General features: G+C 43.4%; 1 protein-coding gene across 3 annotated transcripts in view; it reads right to left on the bottom strand.

Annotated features, from left to right (window-relative positions):
* The window catches only part of LRRC1 (leucine rich repeat containing 1), an 86,301-nt gene extending 69,086 nt beyond the window's left edge, over positions 1-17,215 (bottom strand). Inside the window, exons 1-2 of one of the 3 annotated variants that reach the window (XM_038133953.1) lie at positions 16,708-17,215; positions 1,054-1,171 (exon numbers count right to left, since the gene is read on the bottom strand). In XM_038133953.1, coding sequence (XP_037989881.1) covers positions 1,054-1,171; positions 16,708-16,866 — 277 coding nt within the window. In that variant the 5' untranslated portion in view covers positions 16,867-17,215. The remainder of the gene's footprint in view (positions 1-1,053; positions 1,172-16,707) is intronic. The other 2 variants (XM_038133954.1, XM_038133955.1) reach the window with 2 other exon arrangements.
* Between the last annotated feature and the right edge of the window lie 4,015 nt (positions 17,216-21,230).

Below are 21,230 nucleotides of genomic sequence, written 5' to 3'. Positions count from 1 at the left end.
AAGGAAATATGCTACAGAAAGGTGAAATACCAACAATATTCTTCAGTCACAAAGAGTCGATGTGAAGTTAAACCATCAAGAAAAAAAGTCTCCCTGTTACACTGTTTATTTTCTTGAATATTCAACTACAACCCTCATTTGATTACAAGGTTACAAAACCTTGATCACTCCCACCCCTTCCATCACAGCTGAGAGAGCATTTTGTGCACATCCCCTGCATGTAAGGAAGCAAAAATAGCTAACAGTTGCTCTAATTTGGTAACACAGATTCACTGTTTTTTAGATCACTGGGACAAAAGACTGCTTAAAGGTGACCCACCAGCCCCTGAACTTCTTGTAGAACTACTAAGTTCACCAGGGCACAGAAAAAAAAAAAAAAGATGTTTTCATTCCATTACAATGGAGGACAATATACACGGCAAGCATTGCAAGCAAACAATAACCCATGTTGTTTAGAAGATAGTTTCTCACAGCATTCTTTTCTTAATTTATGTTTGCAGTTGACAAACAGACTGATCTTCTTCCAAAAGTACAACTAGAAATACCAGCACTCTGCCTCTTGCTAATCCCAGGTAAAGAGCAAAGCAGAGATAAAGAACTGGACTTCTAACCCACAAGCAGTCCTTTTTTTAGGACAGAAAGCAGCTTTCTTTTTTTTCAACTTCTTTTTTTTCTTTTTTCTGGTTTTTTTTCCCATCTCCAAATGCCAGGCATTTCAGAGAGCTTGGGAAAAGAAGTCAACATTGTGACAGATACACGTATGAAACTACCACACGAAGCATTTTTTAAATTGGAAAATAAAGCAGGCTCTCAGAAACACAGAACCACAGTGACTACAGTCAAGCACTATTTTATTACTGTATTTATACCACAAGCTCCCTTCTGCTCCTTCCCTCCTTCCCTCTAGAACTAGAGGTAAATCCATGAATTAGACAAGAAAGTGTTCTGTAGGACATAGATAACAATTTCTGAGACAAAAAACCCTACTAACACAGTTTTCTAGACCATGTAATAGGACAGTACAGGATCAAATAAATTAACCTTGGAGCTTACCATTTCGAGACAAATCAAGCTCCACCAGCTGCATGAAATTTGCTATTTCTGGAGGGAGCCGTTGGATCTCATTATCACTAAGTCCAAGTTTCCGTAACTTCACAAGCTGGAAGAAAGGCTGAAAGAAAGAAAAAAAATCACATTTCAGAAAATATTCACATAACTTACATACAGGCATGATAAATGATGAGGAATAACTGGAATCACTTTCAAAATGTGAGCTAATTTAAGCTATTGCAGATATTTAAGTTATGCAGATCTCCCTCACACCTGTACCGGAACGAACATTTTGTTTTCATTTTCACATGCAGACAAACTGTAACCTGTATTTTAGCTAAAATTAAAATGCATGTAAAAAAAAAATCCATAAAGCTTGCTGTTAAAGATCATTGCAGATAGACACTAGCAAAATCCAGAGTGCCAGCTTCAAGTCATTAATGGGGCAAGGCTACCAAGCAGGGTAATTAAAAGCATCCTAATTACACACCAGGGCTCATTAGGAAGTTAATGCAGAGGGACACTTCTAAAGAACAAGGTCCAGAAAACTGACGAAGAGGGGCTGACAAGGTCTTCTTCAGCTGTGAACACCAGAACCAACCAGGTTACAGAACCAGCCTCCCCCAGGCAGGCTTTTTTCCAGCCTCAAACACCCTCTGTTCTATGGCCCAGTTTCAGAAGGACGAATGAAAGTTGGGCAGCATTTCAGGTCTTCTTTGCTTGAGGAAAAACCTAGCCCAGCCCTGTCCACGTGAGAACACGGCACACCAGGCAGACAGCATGCTAACATTCCCTGACCTCAGCTATGGGCTCATGGGGTCTGGCAGCCCCCAAGACAAAATAACAATCAAACAGGCTAAGCTGAAAGTCAGGTCAACCCCAGGCACTGGGAGCAGCTGGTGATTGAAAAAGGATCATTCAAAGCCCATTGAGATGTAGGCATTGCTAAGAAAGTTGTGGAGCTCTTATCGCAACTTTCCTTCCTTCCAGGCAGGCCTTTCAAAGAGAGAGACTGCAAGGGGTGAGGATTTGTGCAGAATGAAATGACTTTACACACAAGTCATCTTGATCAAAACTGAACAGACTCCTCCAGTTTTGAGTGAGTTTTGTGCCCCTGGAGTGCACAGAGAGTTTGGCCCAGGAGTCAAACACGTGCATCTCAGCCACTCACAGCATGTGTGCATGCCTGCACCCCCATGGTTTTGCCACCCTAGGGTAACTGGAAGATATTGTAAATTTGGGATACCCACTTACATTTAATCATCTGCAATCCCTTCTAGGAAATTAGCACCTCTCTTTGAGTTTTTATTTTATTTAGGTAATGCAGGATGTGCTCTAAAAGTCACTCAGGTATGACTTAGATTGACACAAAAAGTGGCAGTAAGGCATCTTACTAGGACACAAGACAAAAGCAGTTTCATCAATCTGTATTACAAGACAGGTTTTCAATCTTGTTTTGACTGTCTTGTGGTCAAGATCATAAATCAGGTTTTTAAGTGCAAAGTTTTGCACTTCTGTATCAATCTTTCAGTACACACTGTGTCACAGAAAAATAAACCACAACTGAAATAAATGCCTTTTCCCTCAAAAACATGGGTTCCTTTTAGGGGATAAGAAGGACAGAGCTTTAAAAAGTTTATAAACACTCGACAGTAAAAGATGCGCCAGATCTGAATGTGGAATTTCAAAGGCATTTTTGAGTCAGAATGGCAGTCCTCTACCCTCCCCCATATTAAAAGTGTTTTATAACAGAGTTGAAATTTTAAGAGGAAGGTAAAATCCTCTAAAATTCCATATTTCTGGCTCCCTAAAAACTTATATTCCAATTAAAATAGCCCCAAATGCTTTTTAATCCTTCATTGTCCTCAAAAGATCCATAACTGCATTTTCATATCATTACCATTCCTACCTTAAAACAAACGTAGCCCTTTCTCTAAATATTTATTAATATGACTAAACCAAGAACCCATCAGAAGCTTAGAAAAGCACTTAAGGACACTTTTCTGAAAACATAGCAGGAGTACGCTCCACAGAAGAGATCCCAATCTGTCCCAACACTCCAAAATAAATACTTGCCAAAATGTGTTCCTCAAAGCAGTGTGTAGCTGCTAAACTATATGAAAGTTATAAATATTGATGTTCTCCTACAAATCTGATCAGAGCAACAGTTGTCCCTGACAGATATTCAATGGCAAGTGAGCAAAGACAGCAGGAATATGGTTAAAAGACAGAGCAGTCATCCAAAGAGCTGGATATCCTCAGGAAGGTTTGAGGGCACTCACAGTACCACGTGTCAATGCAGTCTGTATTTATTAATGTGCAGAGCACGTGTGCAACAAGCAATATTGCACAATATTTAAAGACATTCCTGTTCCTTCAGCTGACTACTACTTAAAAGAAAAACTGGAAGGTTTATTTTCCATCTGCATAACAATTTTTAATGAATGACAACATTTCCTAGATAAAATCAAACTTCAGTTACATGAATGGCATTTCTTTGAACTTCTGGTTTGTTGTTGTTTTTTTTTTCCTTTAAACTACAGGACTCAATCACCCTTGGATGTTTAGTGCATCCTACTCCCATTTCATTAAGTGCTCTTCCTTTCTCTAAGACACATCATTAGTTCTCTGAAGCACTGCTGGAGAAGCAAGCAACTCCTTTCGGCCATATATATGTTTTACCTTTCAAAAAGGCAACAAAGGGAACGAAGGGAAAAGAGGGAACCAAGAGAATTAAAAGCTTACTCAATAGAGTTCAACAAACATAAACGTATATATATATATATATATATATATATGTAGTGTATAAATATCGGCAATTTTTAAAATACATGCCCACAAGAAACATGGTCCTACTTTGATGTTTCTAACACAGTTCTGCCTCTATTTGATAAGCTCTAACATGATCCAAAGTGCAATGGGGCTGTTGGCCAGAGCAGCATATCCACCCAGCACGCTCTAATAGCTGGTTTTGATTGCAGACCCAATGCCTCTATGAGTATCTTGGCAACACTTGTAATGCTGCTTAGTTTAGCCAGCCTAATTAATAGTGCCTCAATGAGAAAAATAATGCCACGAGCATAAGCACTGAAGTAGCCTACAACTTGCTATTTAGTACCAGTTCCTGATCCTCAACTGAAGCTTTTCCTGCTATCAAAGAATTTATAGAGGTTTCTATTATATGTATTTTTTAAGAATATACATCTTGAACAGATCCATTCTCTCACTGGAAAACTATCCAAGACTCTCTCACCCAGACACATATTTATAAAAACTTCATTCTGACAAAATTGGGTTGATGTCAACCAACAGAAGAAAAAAAGTAACAGATAAGTGCATGACTCACTGAAAAGTATAAACAGACAGTATGATCCCACAGCCCTCATTTTTTATACTTTTTTTTAAAAATACCACTACAACTGGCACTCTATTCTAGAAAAAAAAAAAAAGTTAAGAGAATTAAGCCAAACTAGTAGGATATCTTCTTCCATGCAAGTGGCCAAGACAACCTGTTTCTTTCAATGGTTTTCTCCCAAAAGAAAAAATACTCATGCCAGAGAATTTTCCCTGAAAATTCAGCACCTTAGCTGATAGGAATAAAAAAACCATAAATGGAAATACATTAAAACAATAAACAGCTGAAGTAAAACACACAGGAGGGAACAAAGATGTATTTGCAGCTAATGCTGTTTAAGGGGAGGAGCAACATTTCAGCATCATCTGAGCTGCTAGAGCCTTTGCAGTGCTAGAGACATGCCACACTCCAAACCCATCTGGTACAGGTAGCATAACTAAAGGTTTACTGTGCTAAGCAAAACATTTCCATAAAAAGGCTACTACTAGCTATTGCAACCACAAATAGCAGCAAAGAGAATTAAAAATTCTCTTTATGCAGAAACCACTGCCTAATTCTCACAATGGGCTAGCATAAGCAGTAGAAATTAGAATGAGATGTAAAGGAGAAAGAAAATTGCAAATTAACTTGCTTCACAGTTACACACACACCAGATAGGATGAGTGTGTGGTGGTTTTTTGCTTCAGGATTTTTTTTTTGCAAGCACTTGAGCTGTTCCTGCCAATATTGAGAATTTGTAAGCATTTATTCTTATGTCAGATTTCCCTCAGATGCCAATATGGATTTTCCACATACACATGCTGCCTCAGCTTTTAAGGCTTCTACAGGCAATTACATTATTATATTAAAATTAATTAAGTAAGCTATAAGACAGAGTATGTTATTAGGTTCTGTTTCTTAAGTACATCTGATTTATTTAACCTGTTTTCCAAACTTACAAATGACCAACTAAAGGCTATCTGTGCTTTAGAATCAGGAAGTGGTACATAGTAATTTAAACACAGTTTAACTCCTAAATGCATTCTTGTTTTAAATCTTACTTTAGGCTCCATTTTCTTCTCCTACATTGTAAACAAAAATCAATGGGGACACCATTTCATTTGTTTACTTCCAATCACCAGCTGGGTGTCCTCCTTCGGCCATCGGATAAGGGAAATTACAGCAAATCTGTCCCCATACTTTTTTATACTGCTTCAGAAAGATCTTCTGAGGTCTTTCTTCAGGCAAACACAAGTAGAAGAGGTAACTTTAGTAAGCAAAGCAGTGGATAAGAGACAAGGTATCAAATCCATGAAATAACTTTGCAACATAGCTGCTCCCCATCAAGGTTCCCAGCCCCTTGCTTTTGGCCCCTAGGAGTTACCATTTTGTCTGCACTGTTGCTCAGCTTCAGCGACAGCAGAGGAAACCCAACCCACTTTAGGTGAACACACTGCTTGGTGGTCAGGAAACCATGAGGAAAACAAGGATTAAATCCCGCAGTGAAGCAGCACCACAGAATTCAAGCATTCAGCTTCCTCGGCATGGGTTTAATAACCAGGCTCTGGCACAAGCACACATGCACATTCCCCATCTGCCTGAAGGGCAAAGGCAAAGAGGGAAGGGTGAGCTTTTCCTCATTCCTCTCCACTCCATTTCTGTCAAAGTCATCAACAGAAAGGTCTTTGACACACTATCAATAGGGGTCACTCAGAGCGAAGGATTCCAAGGAGACAGGACACTCAGTGCCCTACACTCACCAACTGGTGGGATTTCAATATCACTTCTACTCCAGTCAGCCAGTGGACATCCCAGTCTGGAGCTCTCAGCAAGCTGTAATGCAACCTGCACTCCACTCCAGCCTCAAGACATCATCCTCAGTCAAAATCCACAACTAACTTGTGAGCAAAAAACTCTTTCTAGGATGCAATCCTGCACATCCCGTCTTAAAATCCAAGCCAGAGATTTCTGCCAGTAGCACGGGTGGGAGCGCTGAGGAAAACCAGCAAGAGCACAGAAAACAGACACCTTTCCTGTAGAAGCACATCCAAACTAGCTGCACAATAAAATGCTGAGGAAGCTGAATCCTACTCTGGATTCATGAATTGTGAAAAGAGATCTCAGCAGACTTCAGTAAAGATAGCACGGGCATTATCAGTTTGGCATCTCCCACAAAGCCTGCTAGCATCATCAGGACTCCTCAAGTCACTCTCTCTGCTTTCACCTGTGAGCAAGAACAGCTCGCAATAGGGTTTCACAAATACAGATCTCATGTGATCCTTTGGGCACACCACCACTTTCATTTTCAAACAAAATACTCCCTTAGATGCAGAAACAATTTCTGAGGGCAGGGACAAACTCACAGTGCAGCACAGCAGGGTCATCATGCAATTGATGACTCTACATCAAAGAAGCAGCTGATGAACTTCCTCTGGAGCCACGAAGAGATGCAACAGCAGCTGGTGATGGACAGCAGCACACAGACCTCTGCCTGCCTGCTCTGTGGCAAGCTGGCAAATGGACAACCACTCCATGCAGCTGAAGTCTCTAATTCTGTCTTCACATGTGCCATGAGCAAAGCCAGAACAGTTATACATACTTGGTATGATGAAAGATTGTTTCACACACCCAACCATATATGCAGACTATATTCAAGCTATCCTTTGGTCTTGCAACATTCCACTACCAACTTTGTCATCATGAATATTAATGAAAGACATCATGGAGGTGGACATTTAAGCAGGAGTCCATACAAAACATTAATAAAATTACTAGATTTCACAACAAGAGAATAATATTAATGAAACAGCACAGTTCATGGGCACATATCCTACCAGATGGGCACATATCCTACCCAACCAGATGCTGCAACTGCTGTCTCTCTTTCCAATGGGTACTTGAAATGAAGGCCCAACAGAAAGATCAGCCAGGCAAGAAGGGCTGCGGGGGAAGGCCTACAGAAGACAGAGCAAAAATTATACCAATGCCTCACTGAAGCTGCTATTCAACATCGACTTGCTACGCTTCTGACACCCTATTTTCAAAGCATCTGCCATTTTCTGAACCACTGACAAGGATGGGCCAATTGCAGGTCCTACTCTCAGTCGCTACCATTCCTTTTAAAAGACAAATAGGGGATTATCCACTCTCAAAAACCAATACACTGCAGCACTGAATCAAAATGCTGTGCTACCAAGAAAAAGCATTGACCAGGTTGTCTCCTACTGTTCCTGGCAGACAATGATTTACTTTCTCTTTTATGTCAATTAAGCAGAAGCAACAAAGGTTAAAGAGCACTCCATGCTGGAGCTGTCTGTTAGAGCTGTCTGAGAGGGACTACCTCTGCCATTAAGAGAGGCCAGAAAACATCTACTACAATGAAATATGGATTCATTGCAGTTAAATGCATTTGCCATTTGGAGGGGAAAAAAACAACCAAAGCCCAAATTAATCTCTCTAATGAATTTCTAGCATGCATTTTTCCAGTATACAAGACTGTTGGCAGGAAGCAATGTCTTCATTTTTGACCAACTGATATAATTAGAAAAATAACTCTATGTATAATCATAAAATTTATTTTAGAGGTACAGATGTATAATCTCTGCCCGCAAACCTTGTTTCACCTATGTACATCACAAAGAGAAGTTAATGCTACCAGTTTACTACAACAGTACGCACCTTACAAAAAAAAGTTAAAGGTATTGAAATGTAACTTAATTACTTTCAACTCAGGTCAAAAATCATAGAGCTGAGCTGTTACTACAGAAAACTGCCATTAGAAAATATTTCAAAACTGCCATTAGAAAGTATTTCAAACCAAGCACACTTCAAAAATCCTCTGAACAATCTCAGGGACACTAACAGGGAAGACTGACTTTCCTTTGTTTAGGAAACAACAGACTAAGTTCTTCTCTGCTTCCATCAGACTGTGGTCTTTCATTCGATGTCGAAAGGTTTACCTTTTCAAGTCCAAAGCAATACAACAGAAAAATCTGGAAACTAGGAGGACAAAACCCAGACATACTTACGGTAATAAACTTCTTTGTAGCCTTCAACATAGAGCTCTATGTTTAGAGGTATGTCAATATAAGGATCCAATGTTGCTTCTCTGCTAACTATTATGGCTTTTAATAATTCAAGCATATAGTGCATGATAGTACTAATTGACTGTAATCACAACAGGTTACAAAAGGTAACATAGTCTCAAGATACTGGTGCTCTTAGCAAGTATTTTAAGTAGCATTTGTAATACTGAAAAAAATCTCAAACTTTCAATAAAACTACTTTTACCCTGGGTGTACAGTCTGCTTCAGCTTCACCCAGTGGCACAGTTCTCTCTCTGACACTAACTGCAAATACATGCTTGTTCAAATCATACAGTGGTATTTCTTTAAGGATTTACAGTGAGATGTGCAAAAACACGATGGCATTATCAATGTAGAAAGTAAAACAATTAAACATTTGAGGGTGAATAAACCTTGAAAACCACAACAATTTAATCTGTATCATTAAAAACACCCAAGTTAAAGACAGGCAAAATCTTTGATATGCCCCCTACAGAATTATAAAACAGGTGAGGTTGGAAGGGGCTCTAGAAATCACCTAGTGCCCCCTCTGCTCAAAGCATGGGCCACCTAGAGAAGGTCACCTAGGACCACATTCAGTCAGGTTTACAGCATCTTCATGAACAGAGACTACACAACCTCCCTGGACAATCCATGCCAGTGTTCAACCATTCTCACAGCAAAAAAGTATTTCATGTTTCAGACAGTTCCCTGTGTTTCAACCTTTGTCCTCTGCTTTGTAGCAGGCTGAATTGCTGCTAGCATAGTCCAGGGTAAGGAAGCAAAAAGGACCTTTGCATAACATCCACAGATGTTTTATTCAGCCATGCAGTGAGATGATCACGTCCCAGACGCACACACATGGAGGGTCCAGCTTTCTCTCTGCAGGGGCCTGGGGGTGACCCTGGTCTCAGGCCAGTACAAAGGTGAGGGCCAATCAGGGAATAGGGAGGAGTGGCTCAGGGACACAGGAACAGACATAGGAACAGGGGAAGGAGCCAATGGAGTCTAACAGCTTTTTGAGGGAAGCTTCTTGTGTCTCCCTAGACCACGGAACGCCCCCCCAGGATCTCCACACACTGCCTCTTATAAGGTCCCAGGGCACCCCAAGCAAGGTTTCATGCTGATTAACATGTATTTATATACAACCATGAGCCTTTTTCTTCTCAAGGCTTAACAATTCTGGCTCCTTTAGCCTTCTCTCCTGAGATGCTCCAAGCCCTTAACAGTCTTTTTGGCCCCTACAGTGTATTCCAGTATGTCCATGTCTTTTCATTTGGGATACCCAGAACTAGACAAAGCACTCCAGGTCTGTTTCCCCAGGGCTAGCCAGAGGACAAGGATCACCTGCTGGCAATGTTTTGTGTTGCACAACCCAGGATATTGTTGGCTCTTTCTGTCATGAAGGAGCATTGCTGACTGACAGACAACTTGTTCACCAGGTTACCCATGGCCTTTTACTGGAAAACTGTTATCCAGATGGTCAGCTCTCAGCCTGCACTGGAGAACTGGGTTCTTTCTCTCCAGGAGTAGGTGTATTTCTCTTTACTGAAATTCATGAGATTCCTCTTTGCCCATTTCTCCAGCCTTTCCCTGTCCTGCTGAATGGCAGTATAAACTATTTTTTTTTACCAACCTCTTCCAAGGAGAATCCTAAACATACCAAAGTTTGTTTTCTCAAGATGCTGTTTATTGTCCTGTTCCTTCCTCTCAAAACCCAGAAGTCCACCACCTCATGGTCAGTACAGCCAAGGTGACCAAGGTCAGTACAGCTACTGCAACCCTGATCTTCACATCTCAACCTGCCTTTTCTTGTTTTTAAGTATGAGGTCCAATAGATCACCTCTGTCCATTAAATCCTTGAGCACCTGTGTTAGGAAGCCATCAAAGCACTTCAGAAAACTCCTGGACTGCTTATGTCCTGCTGTGTTGTCCTTCCAGCTGTCATGTTGTTCAATACCCATGTGAGGGCCTGAGACTGCAAACATGAGACTTCTTCCAGTTATGTGAAGAAGGCATCATCTACTACTATATCCTGATCAAGCAGTCTATAGCAGACACCCAAAACAACGTCATCCACTAATCCCAACCTGCCCTCAGCTGGCCCATCACCCATCCCAAAGAAAAACTTAACAAATCCCTGTTACTCTCATCCAAAGGGCAACTCCCCATCCTTGCCTTTCTGGCCTGTCCTTAAAGAGCCTGTGTTTATTCACTGCAGCACTCCAGCCACCTGAGATATCCCACCACATCTCCCCAAACCCAAGGAGATCTATGCCTTCAATAAAAGGAAATAAAGTTCCTATATATGTACAACTTAAGCAGCCATAAACAGAAATTTAAAGAGAGGTATAGTACGATAATCATGTCTTTCCACAGATTACTGGCCAGACAAGTGTCTTTCAGGCTTATGGTTGCATAATAATAGAAACAATGATAGAACAGTGAAACTCAGTCCAGAACAGGTTTTTTCCTGAGACAAAGGTATGGTATGGGAAGAACAGTGGGACTGTTTCTTAAGGAGCTTTCACATGATTTTGGTAAGATAACAGCACCCTGGATTTCAACACCACACATCACAGAGATACCGACAGTGCTGAACGTCAAGCAGCAGCAGACCAGCAGCATCTCTAACAAAGAAACTGGGGCACAGGAAGAGACCAGGGTTTAAACAGGTCTCTTGGGAAAAGCGTCTCACATCTATCTAGTAACTCTACAGAGAAGCTTTAGTATATAACACCAAGAAGAAGAAATGCAGTTGACAGATATAATTTGTAAGCTTAGAGATGTGAAATGATTCAGTGCTGCACTACATTAGGTTTACAAATGCCACATAAAAATCATTCCCCAAAGGGGAAAAAAGAAAACTTCCTCAGACTCTTAGGCTAAACTAAGTGCATAGAAAAAAATTTGAAAATTTTTCTGCCACTGGAGTTTTTCCATAAACAACATCTGCTAGAAGTATCATGGGAAAGTGGTCTTTATTCTTTGAGTTAAAGAACTGAGCAGCAGCAAGACAAAACAGCAGCAAAACAAGTGTTATAAGCTATTTCCACCACCCACAAATGCAAAGAATGCTGTGATTTAATACAAAGGCCAAAATATAATACTGCATTCAAGGGTTCCTAAGATTATTTTTCTTCCTATCACTGGAGAAAGAAATATGCAGGGATTCAGTTTTGTACTGCAAATTTGAATCACAGAGAAATTAAGCTGACAGGATGTATTTGCCCTGAAATTCTAATGTACGAGAGTAGAAAACACCATTTCATCAACTACAGACTGATCTATAGAATTGAAAGCATTTTACTTTTATCTGATGCTTTTCATTACAAAAGCTATTGAAACGCATCATCCAGAATGTGTTATTTTCTTCTATCACAGCAATTTGCCAGAAAGCCCACTCTTCAGTGAAGAATAGTTTTTGACGTGCAGCAAATGATATACTGCACATTACAGCCTGAGTTGAAAAATTCCTCAAGTTTTCACTCCCAAGGAAAATAAAAATGCTATGGGATTAGGAAAAAAACACACAAACTACATTTTTAAGTCACTCTATGCACACTGGCAACCACCTTTTTTTTTTCCAATAAAATCACATACACAAAATAATCAACAGAAGGCACATGGGATCCAACACAGAAGAAGGAATTATTTATGCAAGTTAAGAGCTACATTTTACCACCAACTCTATACATAGCCCATCCTTTTCAGACCAAAGGGTGCAGCTCTTTAATTTGTCTTGTAAAACAGAAGTGGCGAGAAGCATGCTGACAGCTAGAAATTGCTGTTCTGTGGGAAAACAGCCACATCTGCTGAGAAATGCTTTCAGAGAGACTTCATTATTGTGGAAAACCACCAGCAGTTTAATAGTATACAGCTTGCTCCTCCCGCACATCCCACCAGGCTGGCTTATCCTGCAAGAAGGGCAAGAGCAGAGGAGAGAACCTGGGAGGCAGCAGAAAGGAAGGGGAAAGAGCAGAGTACAAAGGAAAGATATTTGCAAGGGCAGTCAAGAACCCAGCACAGAAGGGGCAGGAGAGGAAGCAAAGCATCAGTAACAGATGGCAGACAGAGCTCTTTAGGTTGGAGGAAATAAGAAAGATCCTGGAACATGAAGGACAGGGGAGGATGGGAAAGTATGAACATGCAGGGTGAGGAGTCTGAGACACCAGTGGTAAAGACAGAAAAAGGTCGCTGTCAACATAAGAACAAGTTCTGCATCATGTAACTGGGGAACAGAGCAAAGAAGGGACCCAGGAATCCAGCACAGCAGCTAAGGAAACCCTGGCAAAGATTCACTTACTGACATGGGAAACCAAATGTGCAGCAGTAAAATTATATAAAAAACCTTTAAGTTACTCTACAAACAAAAATTATTACCTTGTATTCTTAAAATGCTGACAGACACAACTTGGTTAAAAAAGAAGTATTTGTAGGGAAAAGAGGGTCAGAGAAACAGTTCTTTTTCCGGTCCACATATTAATGCCCAAGGAAGCAAACATGGTGAATAGTAGAAATGACAGGGGCACCTCTCTCTGCTTCTCAGACATTTCTTTTCAGGTGTTTTCCAGATGAACTCTTCCTACCCTCTCCCCTTAGAAAAAGGTGAATAATTCTACCATGCATTTTGGTCTGCTTACAGAACAAAAAATAAAACTAGTGAAGTAATTCCCTCAACATGATTCAAGTGTATTCCTCGTTTCTCCTGAGGATATTTCACATGACTCTCATAACATACAATCCAGCAATAGTGCTGAGTCCTGCTAGTCATTTTTCTTCAAGATGCTACCTATCGTCTTCCATATTTTGATAGGATTTTTATGTGTGTTTCTTCTACTGGGTTTTTTCATTAACATCCTAACGTACGCCACGTTCTACTGGCTTATTCTAGAAAAAGAGAAGTTTTAAGTATGCTAGGAAAGACTACAAATTAAACAAAGCCTAGGACTGCTTCTGTATCTCAAAATTGAGATTTTAGGATGCATTAGAATACAATCTTTTACTGGAGTATTGGATCAAACCAATCAAAGAACACCTTTTATTGCAACTTGATACAACTGGGGGCAGAGAGAACCAGGGGGGAGGGGGAAAGTGTGTGCATCCAACACAAATTGCTTCATCAGCCTGACAGAAATGCAGCAGGTCCACATATTTCATCATGCCACTTGCTGATATTTATCTCCCTCAGAAAGCTTTACATTTGAAGGGATGAAAAAAAATACAAGTGGATGGAAAGTGGATGTCTAGAAATCAAGCCATCATCACTGTCTGACTTGTAGCCATGGTGAAGTTGGTAAAAGAACTCACCAGTATCTACTCGATTTCAGAGAAGCTTTACAAGACCTCCTGCCCGCTGTAGAAGACCTTTCAGATCACAGCTGCCCACACTGGGGAAGTGAGTCTGAACTGCCTTTGTGCACAATGAAGAGCTGAGCAGCAGAGCTGGGGTTTCCTCCTCCATCCATGGCAACTTCTGCTGCAAGTGACAGAGTTTACAGGGCAATTCTTCCTCACTGTGCCAAGGTGAGGCTTTACAGCAGCAATTTTCTAAGGGGCATCACAACCATCTCAGCAACACAAACACCTTATCAGTGTTGAAGGATTATATTATGGCATCAGCACAGCCCACAGGTGATTCACCAGGAATTGGCACAGATCACTGTGAACTTCAGGACTTCATCAAGCACTGAGAAACACCTCACTAACCAGCCACTGAGAGTTACATGATTCTCCTGAATTGTTCAGGCCACAGCTCAGCCCAAATCTAGCTTGATTTTGTATTACCACCTTACGTGGAGAAGAAACTTAATGGAGGTAAGGTCAGACTAATATAATGAATTACACTAAATTAAGGATGTATGTAACAACCACTTTTATCTATGCTGACCCAACAGTTTGTTAATTACACATTCTGACGATTTCCATGTTTTCTCTACCACAGGTATGATCTACCCCAGCTTTTTGCACTGATTACCAATTCTGAATCTGTACTTTGCATTGACACTACCCTTTAAATATAACAGGGATGAGCAATGTATGCTGTAGCTACCTTCCACTGAGAGATCTTTCATGATTCTCCTCAACCAGATTCCTAGAGGAGAACTCTCAGAACTATCTGCTGGTAGAAAAGTTGAACTGGGCTCTTCCCGTCAGTTTCACCTTCCATAGATTAGTTTCACATTGAGGACTGCAGCTCTATTTTTGTACCTGAAAATTTTGCAGAGTCAACATTTACATGAGGTGATGGCGCTATATTCCATTTATCAGAAATCATTAATAAGGAACTGACAAGGAAAGTTCATAGGTTTGTGCAGGAAGCCCCAATAAAAATGCCTCCCTGAACTGCTGACAAGACACAAAGTGCTTGGGACAGATATGTTTCTATGGCTGTATTTCATCAGATTCCTCCTAGTCCAGCTAAAAACCCACAAACATATTCCTACAGTATATTTAGGCACTCCTGTAACATGATCCATGCACATTAAAAAAAAAAAAAAAAGACAAAAAGAACCCTCTTTCTAACTTCAACTTCTGCTTGATTCCACCACAATGCCAAGGAGCCTAGGTTGATTTTGGGAGTTTTTTAACCCCCTCAGCTATTTCTTACAGGTATGGGATGTGATGCATAGTCACATACAACTAATGGGGAAAAAGTGGGTTTTTTAAGCATCACAGGGCAAAAAAAAGCTATTTCATATATTATGGTTCAAGGAATAGAAGAGAAACAGTAAATAGCTGCACTCTATTTACAGAAATTAATACCATATAACACCATGAACAGACATCATCCTTTACATTTTTACCAGTCAGTGGTGAATTTATTACTTTTTTTTTAAATCCAAGAGCCATGGGTGTCAATGGGATTTTAGTCACACGTACTTTAAATACCCCTGAAACATGATGTGCACAAGCCTGAAAGCCAACACGAATAAGAAAGGTCTAGTACAAAGGGACTCCTGAGTTTGGTCTGTGCACAAAGCCAGCAAAAACTGCTGGATGTAAAAATAGCACCCACACACAGGCTATGCAAACCAGTTTTGCTCTACTTCAGAAGGATAAAGAGTTCAGTCACAACAAGACGCAAACTTGTGCCTAGGTTTTTCAAAAGAAAAAGCCAAATTTAACGCGTCAGTCCAACCGAATATTTTTACTACTGTCTGAAAAATAACCTAGCCATCACGATTACTCTTACTATGTAGAGCTGAAAAAAGAGAGTGTATGTGAGTGCACTGAATTTCAAAAAGGAAAAAGTAAGGCTGTTTAAGTCTGGGTATGAACAGAGCAACTTTGATTCAGGTACAAACAAAGGTGCTTTTGAAAAATTTTCTGGCTAGTGAGTTCAGTTTCTTGGATTCCAAGTTAGTAAGAGTCCACATAGCTTTAAGATGTAGCTTCCAGATAACACTTCCCGTGTCAAACTCCACCAACCACAACTCGCAAAGGCTTCTGAGTTGTCCAAAGTTTAAAGAACAATCACGGGCAAAAAAGCCCGAGGGTCCTCAAGTCAGAAGTCGAGCATGCCTCCCACCCCTCTGCATCTGTGGAGCCGCAGTGCCTCGCTGGAATCACTCTCATGGCAAAATCTGCAAGTACCACCTGAAGAGGCACACTGGTAGGTACCACTTCAAGGTCTCAAAACCACATTGAATTTAAAGTGAATTCACCTTTGACAATAATACGAAAAAAAACCAGTATGCATAAAACTCTGAGTACATGCTTCAAATGAGAAGCAAAACGCTGACAACTGCGCAGGAGAGACTGACAGAAAAGGCTTATTCGCCTCTCGTCTTTTGCACAACGAAGTTTCCAGGGGTAGAAGGCAGAAAGGGGAACACGGTTATCTGCTGGAGGGTTTTGGTTTTCCCATGTACGGAGCAGATAGTATCTACCGAAAGGGGAAAAAAGGGGAGGGCTGAATACCCTCCAAGGTCTCGTAATTCCGATGACGTGCATGTTAATCACAATATACACTCATGTCCTGCGACTCCGGCACCAACCCCCCTGCCCTCCAACAGGACCTGTCCTGCCGCAAGACGCGGATCTCCACGTTTTGCTCCTGAAAGCTCATTTCCCATCAAACTCCGGGGAAACGCTAACCTGAAACTCCGGCTCTTCCTTTAACTCCAAGGGCTGCTGCCACAGACCCACGGCCCCAGGAGCCCCTCACCGCCGCCTCGGTGCGGACGCTGGACCGGGGAGCTCGGCGGGCACCTGCCGGGGCAGCTCACCTGGCCCCCCGCTCCCGTTCCCGCTCACCTTGGGCAGCTCGCGGAGCTGGTTGGCGTCCAGCAGGAGCTCCTCCAGGCTGCGGCTGTAGCGGTAGATCTCCTCGGGCACGGCGGCCAGCGAGCAGTGCCGCTTGTCGATGGACTCCACATGGCGGTTGCACCGCCACAGGGGGATGCAGTGGAACATCGCCCCGCCGCCGGGGGCCGCGGGGCGGGCGCCGCCGCTCACCGCCGCCCCCTCCTCGCCGCCGGCCGCGGGAGCTGCTGCCCGCTCCGCCGCCGCGCAGCGCGGGTCCCGGCGAGCCCGCGGCCGCAAGCCGCATCCAGCGCGCCGCCGCCACCGGCGGGAAGCAGCCCCGGGCGAGCGCGGCGGCCCCGGGAGAACAATGGGCGGGAGCCGGAGCGGGGCGGAACCGGGGGCGTCCCCCTAGTGCCTCTCGGCGGGCCGCTGCCCTCTCCGCCCGGGCATCGCGGGGCGCCGAGCGCAGCGCTGCCGGCCGCCGCCGCGCATTCCCGCGCCTGACCCGGAACACGGGCGGCCGCTCCCGCTCCCCCTCCTCTCCTCCCCCGTCCCGGCTGACATCAGCGGGGCCGGGCCCTGCCGCCCTGCCCCGCCCCGGGCCCGGACCCGGCCCGCCGCTCGCACACCCCCCCGCTCCCGCCCCGGCGCCGCCTCGCCCCGGGCAGCCGGGGGCGGGCGCCCGCACAACTTTCTGCCGAGGGAAAAAAAAAAAGCGGCGCCGGCACGGAGTTTTCCCCGGCTGGAAGCGTAACGTGCTGCCCGGGCGGCGGGGCTCGCACCGCACCCCTCCGCCCGGGGCACTCGCGGGGCGCGGCTGCCCCAGCAGCGGCCGGGCCGGCAGCCGCCCCGGGCGGCTCGGCCAGCGCCCCGCGCGGCGGGCGCAGCTGCCGTCGCACCGGCGGTATCCGCAATCATCGGGAGTGCCGGGGAGCGGTTTGGGACGCTCATTTTACCGACTCTGGGACATGCCGATCCCTACCTGAAGCGCCCGGGAACGCCGAGCAGGAGCGTGCTCAGAGCACGCTCACAGTTTATATTCAATTGTTAGAATAGTGTCTGGAAAGTAACACAGTAAAATGTATGGAACGCACTCTAGGTACATGGCCGTGAGGGATGTTTTCCCTCTCAAATTGCATTGGTCTAACATAAAATAAAAAAATAAAAAAAAAAGAGAGAAAGATAAAATAAAAGAGAGAAATATATACTATCCTCAAGGCTTTCTGAAATATGGAGCTTTTTAATCCACTTTCAAAAGGGTAATCATTAGGTCACAAGGGTTAACAAAGACAAATACTCCAGTGGTCTTCTGCCCGTGTCCTCTGGCTCTGGGCTCCGGCAGTCCCACTCCACACCCCTGTGAGTGGGGTGATGTGTTCCTGAGCTCTGATGGCAAAACAGTCTTAAAGGATCTCATCTTTCTGGTTGCATAATAGCAATTTTGTAATCTACACAGCAACACAAAATACTTTTGAAAACAGGCAGTTATCAGCATGTTCTTGAACTATTGCTAATTTCTTGCATAATTATAATTGGGTGCAGATACCTATACCTGCATAGGGAGAGAGGGAGAGAGGGAGTTTATTGTAATTGCCTCTGTTCTTCAATCCCTGCATGGTACCAACTTAATCTTACAAAATTGCAATGTATTTATTGTTGGGCTCTTCTTAAATCAGCCGGTAAACCTTACAAGCTGCACTTGTTAAATTTCTGTGGGAATTGGAATGACCTGCCTATTTTTTGGTTTTAAAAATGACATTTTAGGTACTTGCATGCTGTTTCTCTTTGCAGACCTACAAAACAAGAAACTTTTAAAATGTTAACTTTTTCTTATAAATATCTTTTAAAAATAGCTGTCAGAACCAATAGTTTCTTCCTTCCATCAACATATTCAGTAATTACAAAAGAGCATTCATAAATGTGTTCACATGTGCTCGGAAACAGGGCAGGCACACACCAGCACTCCCGAGCCTTCCCAGCCCCGCAGCAGGAGATTAGGTAACTTCAACAGCAGAAAATCAAACTAAACTGTTGTGCACTGGCAGACCTTGGCAAAGACAGGGATGCAGGAAGTTGCCCAGCAGATTTCAGAGGTGGAGATGAGGAGGAGCATCTCTGTCACAATCAGTGGGTCCCAGCCAGGGCCAGCCAGGAACTTCAGATGCACTTCTTGCAGCTGCTGGTGAGACTCGTCTTCCCTGATGCCCAGCAGAGGAGCTAGGTTCAGAAAATCAATCTTCTCATGGCAGCTGCAACCCAAGATTTGACCCTGAAGGTATTGAACCAGATGCAGGGAACATGGAGGCTCAGCAGAGATCAACTGAACAAATATTGAGGTAGATATAAGGCTCAAACTGTTCACAAGCCTCTGTGACCAACAGCAGATTTGCTGCCAAGATTGCTCTGCCTAAATTCAGTGACCTCAGTGCCTCTGTTCCTAGGGAGCCCTCTGAAGAAGTGAGACTACAGGGGAGCCATGCAGCAGGGCACATGAACAAGGGAGGGCTACTGCTGACTACCCCCAGTTTACCTAGGACATGCAGTACTACAAAGGACTACATCATGGGGATGGGATAAATCAAAGCATTTGAAGCTGGAGTACAACATGACTTGCTTAATTGCCGAACAGAAGGATGAAAGCATTGCCTCCTGAACTCCAGCTCTAAAAGCGGCACCTCAGGACCTCGTGTCCATCTTCTGCTTGTCTGGAAGCATTCACATTGTCCCACAGCTGAATCTGACAACAGGCAAGAGCTCTAGCAGTAGCCTCAGTGGAAAGGTTCTCTCACCATCTTACGCTGCTCTCTGTCCCACCGTCCTCTGTGCCATTTGGGAGGAATGCTCAGCATGCCCTCCAGACAAAGAGGACTTCAGATCCCAGCACTGCACTGATTATCTCAGATCAGCTTAAACAGCTTAAACCTTTCTTCCATGACATGGACACAAAATCTGACATGAGATGTCACTTCTGTAGATGCTGTCACGTGTCTCATGACTAGGTCTCACTGTGACAAGTCTAGGCAGTAACAGGAGAGTGACTGACAATCGGGTGAGTCTGTGTACTTGAATGAAGAATGACTCAAACTATTTGCACGCTTCTCATGAGTCTCAGGGAGTCCAGGGGACAGACTGATGGCAAGAAAGCTTAATACTTATTTATGAGATCTGCCTTCGCCAGCTGACACTCAATACAAGGATAAAGATCTTTCCCTTCTCTAAGGTGGACAGCTACTGTCATAGAATTTCAATAAAATCCTTGGAAGCTTAGGACATTAAATCAGTGCTAGTGCCCCTGGCCCACTGCAGAGGTGAAGGTATAGCCTGAAGCTATGGTGTGGAATAGGCATTGAGGAAGCCAAAAGGCAAACCAGTGCCATTCTTGAGGAAATAGTATTCTCACTGCAGAAAGCAACCTCCCAAGCAAGCAAACTTCTTCAGCTTTGATCAGTGTAGTAAGTTACTAGTATCTGTGGTTCTTCTGCACTAGGAAATAGCAGCAATAAAAAACCTTCCCTAAATGAAGAAGATATCTCATATTGGGACAAGTTTTGGTGGGAGAGGTCTTGAAAAAAGGGTAAGAAAAGAGACTTGTGATACAATACAGTAACTAGAAGCTATAGCCAGGCATACAAGTTGTGAGAAAGGAGGACAGCAAGTTGCCAGGATTCATACTAACATATACCTGACAACCTTATTACTTGGGGCAAATGTGCCCCCCAGGGATCAGAGCAGTGTTGCCCTCTCTGATAGAAGCAGTCCTGCTGCATTACACATTTCCACAGCAAGCGAAGGTGTGGCTCACATGCAGAAGGAATTAAGGTGTGCTGGTCTCGCAGTCCTGCAGGAGGATTACCTGGTTCCAGCTGCCATTTGATCAGAGAGACAGAGCCACTGCCTCTTCTGCAGGAGGAGTAGATGAGTGTGGGGAGCAGCTTTGTGCTTCTTTCCCAGCCGACCGCTTTCTTCAGTCTTGTGCAGACAAGGTCAGACTTCTACCAGCTCTGATTCAGAGGGAACAGATTAAGTTTGCTCTCACTGTGAGATCACAGTTCACATATCTTCCTGCTATATGATCAGGCAACCCACATCTGGGTTTGTGATAGTCCCTGTTGCCCCCATTAAATGGTGTTAAGGTGCTCATTAACAAAGATTGCAGCCGGTTATTTGCAGGATATACACAGCAGGAGGTGAGCAAACTCTCCTGCATGGCATTGCCAGCTGAGCTGTGCTGAGTGCAAGAGATCACCCTGCTGAACAGCTCAGTGCTTCCAGGGCTCTCTGTTGGGAATGACACCAGGAGTACCAGTTATACACACAGTCACTTCAGAGTTGAAACCTGGGAGACTGGTCATGACCAAAAAAATTAATGTCTGAAGTCCATTAAACAAAAAGCCATCCTTCAGTCACTCCAGCCTGGTCTGGGCATATAGCCAAGAGCTTCAGTGCTGAAAATCTCAATTTTTCTTACTAGATACCATCATCCTGTGTGATCCTGAACAAAAAATTAGGTCTCTGTGACTTACAAAGAACTC

This window comes from Motacilla alba, chromosome 3 (assembly GCF_015832195.1).
Source record: "Motacilla alba alba isolate MOTALB_02 chromosome 3, Motacilla_alba_V1.0_pri, whole genome shotgun sequence".
NCBI lineage: Eukaryota > Metazoa > Chordata > Aves > Passeriformes > Motacillidae > Motacilla > Motacilla alba.
Note: the sequence above shows the minus strand (reverse complement) of the source record. Positions and strands in the feature narration are given on the sequence as shown.